This window comes from Eurosta solidaginis, chromosome 1 (assembly GCF_040869045.1).
Source record: "Eurosta solidaginis isolate ZX-2024a chromosome 1, ASM4086904v1, whole genome shotgun sequence".
NCBI lineage: Eukaryota > Metazoa > Arthropoda > Insecta > Diptera > Tephritidae > Eurosta > Eurosta solidaginis.
Window position 1 is genome coordinate 276320473 of NC_090319.1, and position 9095 is coordinate 276329567.

General features: G+C 39.8%; 1 protein-coding gene across 1 annotated transcript; it reads left to right on the forward strand.

The window, feature by feature from the left end:
- Positions 1–348: 348 nt before the first annotated feature.
- Positions 349–2402, forward strand: LOC137237344 (uncharacterized). The gene is made up of 5 exons (XM_067760867.1): positions 349–588; positions 665–953; positions 1025–1386; positions 1455–1746; positions 1813–2402. The coding sequence occupies exons 1-5, from the start codon at positions 482–484 to the stop codon at positions 2188–2190; spliced, it is 1428 nt and encodes a 475-aa protein (XP_067616968.1). The 5' UTR covers positions 349–481; the 3' UTR covers positions 2191–2402.
- Positions 2403–9095: the final 6693 nt, after the last annotated feature.

Here is a 9095-nt window from a genome sequence, read left to right on the forward strand (position 1 = left end):
TTGCAAACTTTAATTGGGTGTTTTTGCATAAAACTGCAAACGGTCAAAAATTAGCGCACAAAAGTTTACTAGGCAACTCTGTCTAGTGAGAGAGCGATCAGCTGACACGTTCTTACGGAAAAATCAAAATTGTTTTGATTTCTACGTTCCGGGCTGCGTACGTACGTGCGTTGCACGTCGGTGAGTTTTCGTTTACATTGCACACTCATAAGATAGGTCGTGTCAGCTGACACGTTTTTGGTACGTACGTTCGTGAGTAACTGCCGCATTAGAATTACGCCATAAGCGCAAAACAATTCACAAACTAACAAAACTCGATGCTGTGTAGGTGGTGCAGAAATCATGATTATCGATGCAATCGATAATTTACAGCAGCACTCGTATCGTGCAATCAGTATTTATTTTGGTTTTTTATTTATTGTACTTGTTTGGGTAGGAAGTAATTGGAAAACTAGTTGGAACCTGAACAAAGGACCATAAAATGGCAATTCCAGATGTTCAAGTCACGTGCAATTGGAATCAAATCGGTGGCTGCGAACTTTCACAAAGCGTTCAACTGAAAGTTAGCCAAAGTGGAGTTTTCTTACCGTACATTTCTACCAACCATTGTAAAAACAAATTTTAACCGTTTGTATATACATATATGTTTTTCTTTTATTTTTAGGCCGAACTTGGACACCATTTTAGAAACAGAAAATGCCATTCTTTTCAAGCAAAATGGCATCAAAGAACCATGTGCATTTCGTATACAGTTGCAGCAATCACTCTATATGATTGGGTCTATATCAATAGTGTCTACAGTCCAGAAATTGGAAGTGTTCCTTGGGGCGCAAAATGAGTATACAAAAGACTATACTGCAAAAGAATTAGAACACTTCGAAGAGGATGCAGTATTCACATTCCGACACGATGTTGAAATACGTAAATCTGATATAACAGAGCTCTTGCTTAATGTAAAGCTACCAAATTTTTTAATATACTTATTACAATTTTACTATTTAAAAATGTACTTGCATATATCTAGCTGCTGCCGGCGTCAACAGATGAGATCTGCATATTTGGCATAGTATTGCAAGTCGCATTAAATCCTATTTATATTGATTGCTCCAAGTTTTGGTGGAGCAAATCTGAACTGAGTCAGTTGTACTTGAATAAAAAAGAAGCCACTGCTTTATTTGGGGAAGAAACTAAAGCACTGCGCGAAAAAAGTACTAACTTATCTAAGGCATGTGCATTGCAGCCTCAACGCCCTTTTGACATAGACTTAGAAAACGAAAACCATGAGAAACCAACTGTTCAGGTAGTTTGCAATTGGAAACGAGCTGGTGGTTGTGAGCTTACACAAAACGTTCGATATGAGGTCACTCATGAGTATATTTTTATACCGTAAGTTAGATGCACGCTAATAAGTGTGAATTATGTGCATATTTATGTGCTTTTGCTTTATTTCATAGGCCGGCATTGAATATGATTGTGGGAAACGAGAATGCTATTATTCTCAAGCATGATGATAATATTAAGGAACCATGTGAAGTGCATTTAAAACTGCAGCCAACAGTCTACAAAATTGAAGATATATCGATAGTGTCTACGGTGGAGAAAATAGAAGTATTTCTTGGAGCATTAAATGAATATATGGACACCTTTAACGGCGAGGCTTTGGAAGATAAGCGTAAGAATATAGTATTTACATACCGACATGATATTCAAGTACAGAGATCGGGTATTACAGAGGTTATACTTAAGGTAAACGCAAAGAAACGTACCTTTTTTAATATGCACGTTAATATTTGATTATTTATATTGACGTAGTTCATTTCATCAGCTGAAGAGCTTTGTATATTTGGTACAGTATTGCAAATCGCACCGAATCCTAATGGTATAACGACAGGCCCGAATATTGATTTTGCCAAGCTCTTAGGCAAACCTGGAAGCTCACCAAGAACTGAAGCATGCTTGCTATTTCTTGAAAAAGTCGCCAAAAAACAAGATTTTGCACACAAAAACCAAGCGAATGCATCTACAGCAATCGTTGCAGCACCAACACTTGATAGTGCGCTCAAGACTTACTTAGACAAGAGGTTTGAGCAATTGGAGCTAAAGATTAATGAGCGTATTGATAAAGCAATTGCGGAACAAAATGCTAAACTTGACAAAATATTAGATATGCTCGAAAATAAGACAATTTAATAGCTACTCATAAGAAGTTAGTTACTTCGATGTATTCATATCTCTAATATAAGTTGTAATCTAGATAAAGATTATGTTTTACAATTAAAACTATCAATAATTATTTTGTAAATGCAAATGTATATTCGTAATATAAAATAAACTGCTACTGTTATGCAGTGCAAGCATTCTCTGTGCGCAGCTAGTCATTCCCCTTCCGTAGCTTCAGTTTCTTTTGTTTTATCATCTATTCTATTATTTAATTCTTTTGTGCTTCCTTTGTAGTAAACATTAGTGCACGGTGTTACCGCGCGCTTGAATTTCGAAACCAAATTCTTTGTGAAATATTTTCTTATACCAATGTTTTTTGAGTGGTGCTGCAACACTTTCCACATACATTTCATACATTATATTCAAATCTAATCCTTGCTCTAAATAAAGCTTATTATCATTTTCATTTTTACGTTCGGTGGGGAATGCTTTAATATGTGCTCTTAATTCAGCTAAACGTTCAGACAAGTCTTGTATACGTTTCATGCCTTTACCGAATAGAGCATCCGTTTTAGGCATACAAATTTCTTCATCATAACATTGTTTATAAAAATAGTAGATACGTCTTGAAGATATATTTAATGTGGCAAAAAAGAATTTACTGCAAACAGATATTAGTTCACCGTTAATTTCAAATCTATATTTGAATGTATAGTCTCGTCGGGGGTCTTCGGTTTTGGATGTGTTATGCCGGCGCTTTTTTGGTTGCACACGCGCTGTATATTTCCAGTAAAAATAATTCTTTTGCTCTTCTGTCAGCTTCCAAAATTTATTATGAATATCCTGCCGCTGATCTGCAGTTATTTTGGTATTGCATTGCTGGTGACAAGAGTATCCACAACCTGGTTGCACTTCTCTCTTCTTGACTACCTTGCCTGTGATGCTAAGGTACTCTTGCCCAGATTGTCTGAGACGTTTACGTATATTTTGCTTCCATTCGTCAGGCCTTTTCATAGGACGCTTCTTTTCAGAGCTATTCGACATATTTATTTCATTTATTAAAAAAAAAATATATATTAGTACATATTCGTTGATTATAATTAAGCTAACTTGGCAGATAGTTTGCCAAAGCTCACAGATTGGTTTACATTTATATATTTTATTCTTATTTTTTTTCGGGTTTTGGGAATTGAGTCTTCCAATTCCAATAAATGGCAAGAGGACTCTTAAATTGTCTCTAAATTTTTTTTTTAGAGATATAATTTCTGTGGTAGGGATTCTTAAGATCCTCATAAAACCAGGTTATATTCCGACAGTATATTCAATTCAATGGCCCCACGCCTGTCACAAAATCACTACAGTTTTTAATATTAATTTTTCCACCGCAAGTACACATTGCGCTATTTTCTTTTTTTTTTTTTTGTGCTCTGAAGCTGTTATACCAGCTGATTATGGCAGAGTAGAAAGATACTCCAAACGTCATCTGTGCTCCAAACGCCAGGTTATTCTTGTGCATTGTACAGGTTTACAAGTATGATATGTATGAGAGGGAAACAATTTCTTTCCCTTTCTAACACACGGCAGTTTGACACTTCGGCCAGTGTCAAACTAGCGTGGAACCCAGTGGAACCTGCGTGGAACATGAGTTTTGACACTGACCGAAGTGTCAAAATTACCGGGGTTGCTTCGTCGAAAGAGACACAGGGAAGCAAAATAGGGATCGGAATATCAGATATGGGTTGCTGTGATGGTAAATTTCTTTTAACGAATTTAGTAGGAAATTTTAAGTGCACCCATGTGGGTCCTTCAGAAAATTATAAAAAAGTCTTCAATTGGGGTATCTGAGGACGCGTAGTTATTTCAGTATTAAGAATACAAATACGGGAGTTAAGTTTTTCTACCCGTTCAAAAGTTCTCCGCGAAAACAGTTTGAAACCGAGGTCGAATGCAATAACCCGTCCAAAAAAGCGGAAAGAAAAATGAATAGACGCGTTTTGTCTTGTTGTCAATAGTCCGAAGAGAAAAAGTATTCGAATTATTGGAAGCGAGGCAAAAACGCGTCTATTAATACCTCCCCCGACGGTTTTGGTCGTGTTTTAGCAATCGTCCCCGTAAAAAAGTATCACAATTTGTTAATTAAAATTGTCCAAAATATATGGTTATTAAAGAGAGATGTAATTAAGTGCTCGTTTGAAAGTAAATAAGTATATTTCTTTGTAATATAAGAAAAAAAATTTTAAGCAGTTTTCGATAGCAGCTACTAAACTTTGTTTGGTCCTAAGAAGTACAACAGTGCCAAATAGCATCCACAAAAAAAACGGACAAGAACAAGCATTTTATCAGGTGAGCGTGGCTGTGTATGTGCGTGCTGCTACATATCCTACTTGTAGACCTGTACAATGATTCTTGTGTGTTCAAACGCTGTCATTTACAAAATGTGGACGACGAATGACAGCTGGATACGCTGTCGTGTACTGACTGCCTCCACAGTGTTGTAGCAAGTTAATGATACTCGTTCTCGTTGTCTTTTATAAATATTACCTGATAGGGGTGGTAGGCTCACATATTTAATACAGATAAGAAAGTTAACAAAGATAAAGTTGTGTATCTTACTAATTCCACAAAGGCTATAATTATTATTCTTTTCTTTTTTATTTAATTTTTTTTTTTTTTGAGAACCAAAATTGCCCAAATATTGTTCAACAATAAATCTGATTTCTCTTTATTATTATTATTTTCTTAAACTACTAAATTAGTTTACTAATGTACATTTTTTATACTAACGTTCATATGTTTACAGATAACATATTGATATTGTATCTTATAACATCTTATTTTTATATTATTTTTTTAAGTGTTGTTGTTGTTGTTGTAGCAATGCTCGCCCCACCTAATAGCCGCGACCGATCACAAATTGTCATCAATATCCTCTAACGGGAGTCCAAGGAAACTTGCCGTTTCAACAGGGGTGGACCATAAGGAAAGGGGTGTTAGAGGCGTTGGTTCCACATTACAATTAAAGAGATGGTTGGTGTCATGTGGGGACACATTGCAAGCGGGGCATACATTTTGTATGTCGGGGTTGATTCTGGATAGGTAAGAGTTTAACATGTTACAGTATCCAGAACGAAGTTGAGCAAGAGTGACACGCGTTTCCCTGGGGAGTATGCGTTCCTCTTCTGCGAGTTCTGGATATTTTTCTTCAAGTACTGGATTCACCGGGCAATTCCCGACATAAAGGTCCGACGCCTGTCTATGGAGTTCATCAAGGACCTGCTTGTGTTTTTTCGCTTCATACGGCTGGGTTCTCAGGTGCCGTATTTCCTCAAAATGCTTACGGAGATGACTCCTTAGGCCCCTAGGCGGTGCTGGTTCGTCAATCAGATGTCTGTTGGGATGCCCAGGTTTCTGGGTATTCAACAGAAACTGTTTGGTCAGCATCTCATTTCTCTCCCTGATGGGGAGTATTCTCGCCTCATTATGCAGATGGTGTTCTGGGGACATAAGAAGACAGCCCGCGGCGATTCTGAGAGCAGTATTTTGGCAGGCCTGTAGTTTCTTCCAGTGGGTGGTTTTTAGGCTTTGTATGTGGTCAAGAGCGTTTCTTTACCTTTTCCCCAGGTACTGCCAGCAAGGGATTTGAGGATTTTATTACGGCTCTGAATTCTTGGAACAATTGCGGTTGCGTGCGCACAAAAATGTAGATCCTGATCAAACGTCACACCCAAGATTTTGGGGTGTAGGACAGTCGGTAGCGTAGTGCCATCGACGTGGATGTTCAATATGGTCGACATTTGGGCGTCCATGTTGTAAATAAGGTCGCGGAAGATTTAGTCGGTGACAATGCCAGGTTTCGCGAGGCGAAAAAACTGGAGAGATCAGGGAGATAGCCGTTTATTTTATTGCATAGCTCATCGATCTCTGGGCCTGGGCCTGTGGCCATTATTGTGCAGTCATCGGCGTAGGAAACGATTGTGACTCCTTCCGGTGGTGAAGGTAGCTTAGATATGTAGAAATTAAACAAAAGCGGGGATAGGACACCACCCTGTGGCACCCCTTGTTTAATTCTCCTTTGTTTTGATGTTTCGTTTCTGAATTGCACCGATGCCTGCCGACCACCCAGATAATTTGCGGTCCACCTTTTAAGACATGGGGGAAGGGTAGACCCTTCCAGGTCTTGCAGTAACGAGCCATGGTTGACCGTATCAAAAGCTTTTGATAGGTCTAACGCTACGAGCACTGTTCTATGGTGGGGATATTGATTCAAACCGCAATTTATCTGGGTGCTAATGACATTTAGCGCGGAGGTAGTGCTATGGAGTTTTCTGAAGCCATGCTGATGAGGGGCTAGCTGCAAATGTGCTTGGAAATAAGGGAGCAAAATGGCTTCAAGCGTCTTTGCCACTGGCGATAGGAGAGATATCGGACGATATGACTCACCTACGTTAGCTGGTTTCCCAGGCTTTAGTAGCGGGACCACCTTGGCCATTTTCCATTTCTCGGGTATGACAACGGTGGAAAGAGACAGGTTGAAGACATGCGCTAAATATTTGAAACCCTCTTTCCCTAGGTTTTTAAGCATCGGCATGGCTATGCCGTCTGGGCCCACTGCTTTGGATGGTTTAGCGCGACCAATGGCGTCCTCAACCTCCCTAGCGGTGATGGTAATTGGTGACGCGCTGAGTTTGTGTTTATGTGCGTGTCTATTGGCTCTCCGTCTTTCTTTGTCGACCGTAGGATGCATTATATATTGTCGGCAGAAAGCGCTCGCGCATTTTTTCGCATCCGACAGCACCTTATCGCCAAAGGCGATGGAAACTTTGTCTTTGTGCTTAGTCGGATTCGATAGGGACTTTACGTGGACCAAAGTTTACCTACACCGGTAGAGAGGTTACAACCTCTTAGGTGCTCTTCCCATTTCGCCCGCTTGTGTTCGTCCACAAGCAATCTGATGCGTGGGTTTATATCCCTTATTTGGGGGTCGCCTGGATCAAGCTGTCTTATAAGGTCGCGTTCCCTCGCTAAGCTCGCGGCCTCCGCCGGGAAGTGGGGCCGGATTTCGGGAATTCTCCCGGCGGGAATGAAATGTGCCGAGGCGGATTCAGTGACCTTACGGAAGGCACGCTCCCCTTGGCGAGCATCAGTCGGGATAGGGAGGGCAGCAAAGCTGCTGTCTGTTGCAGATTTATATTCTTCCCACTTTCCTTTTTTGAAGTTTATGAAAGTGCGTTTTTCGGTGACGATGAAGTCGGCGGTACGCTCGAACGAAATAAGTATGGGCAGGTGGTCGGATGCCAATGTTACCATCGGCTGCCAGTTGACGCAGTTTACGAGTTCTGCGCTCACGATTGAGATATCTGGCGAGCTATGACAGCTTCCTACCATACGTGTGGGGGCGTCTCCGTTTATTGTGCAGAACGTCGTTTCGTCTATTTGATCCGCCAACATCTCACCCCTACTGTCCGCCCGCAAGTTTGAATGCCATAGGTCGTGATGGGCATTGAAATCGCCTAAGATAATGCGATTGTTGCCAGTGAGTAAGGCCTCGATATTGGGGCGGTATCCACTGGGGCAACAGGTGACAGGAGGGATGTAGATGTTGATGATTTCTAGATTTGCATCGCCTGACCGGACAGATAGGCCTGGGGACAGATAGGAATGGGGTCACACTGAAATGACAGTCCTTGGTCGGGAAAAATCCCGAGTCGCTCCGGTACATAGAACCGACTGCCTTGGGAAGCGCACTTTTTTAAGTGTCTTAGCTAGATTTGTACTGTGTAAAAACTCAACTAGTTCTTCATAGTAAACAAAATTTTTAGATAAGAAGAGATCATTTAAGTCGTTAAATTTTCTAAAAATGATATGGTTCCTTGAAGCATTGTATCTACTGCATTCAAAGATTAAATGTTGTGGTGTTTCTTGGACTTGGCAGCTGACACAAAGGCATGAGATGTTATCCCTAAACTTATGTAAGTATGTCTTTCCGTATGTAAATCCAACTACAAGTCTATTAATTAATTTTGTGTCGTACGGATTCAGAGTGTTCTTCTTGTTCTTAAACCAGGGTTTTCTTTCTTTCTGAGCAAAAGTTTCTACTAGATTTTTGTCCATTTTAGGACAGTTTACTTTAATTTCTTCAATTGTTCTTTTCCAAAGTTCCTTACTAATTTGTAACAATGCCTCACTTGGCGATAAGTCTACACACAAGGGTTGTCCTAACCCAGCAGCTGTTTTAACAGCCTCATCTGCTTTTTCATTAAAATAGATACCTATGTGACTGGGTACCCATATAATTTTTACTACTTCTATTCCTGATGTACATAGCTGCTTGTGTATTTCAGAAATCATATAGTTGGTTGTTTTTTCGCAATTAAGATTTTGAATGGCTCCTAAACTATCCGTGAATATTGCTAATCTCATGCGTTTATATTTTACCGCTGGTTGAACCGCTTCCAGTATCGCTACAAGCTCTCCAAATGTGGACGAAACTACCTCATTAATATTGAACAAATAAGAAACCTTGCCCTCTATATCGTACACCGCACATCCTGTTCTACTATCACTAACTGATGTATCCGTGGCTAGCACAAACAAGTTTTCGCTTTTAAGATTTTCCAGTTTGTCATAGTACAACGCCTTTAGTTGCTCTTTAGAGTATTCTCTCTTGGATTTTGTTAGCTTGGATTCAGTTAATTCTAGATTACTGTATTTGAAAAAATCAATATCCGTATTAATCCTATCCAGAATGTGTTTGAATTGCCTATATGCATATCCATAACTAGATTTTATCGCACAATTTCTTTCTAATGACCTTTTGATGTCTGGGTTTAATATCCATTGTTTTGTCAGTTCTTTTGTGGTTAGCCATAAGGCTCTGGATAACGGTGGTAGTTCACAAGCGATTGCATATCTGGCATAAGTCGGTGTGTGGGGAG

Excerpts from the sequence above, each read along its gene's own strand:
- LOC137237344 (XM_067760867.1), top strand. The coding sequence starts at position 482 with ATGGCAATTCCAGATGTTCAAGTCACGTGCAATTGGAATCAAATCGGT. Across the intron at positions 954-1,024 it reads TAACAGAGCTCTTGCTTAAT|CTGCTGCCGGCGTCAACAGA; the intron begins GTAAAGCTACCA and ends GCATATATCTAG. Across the intron at positions 1,387-1,454 it reads CATGAGTATATTTTTATACC|GCCGGCATTGAATATGATTG; the intron begins GTAAGTTAGATG and ends TTTATTTCATAG.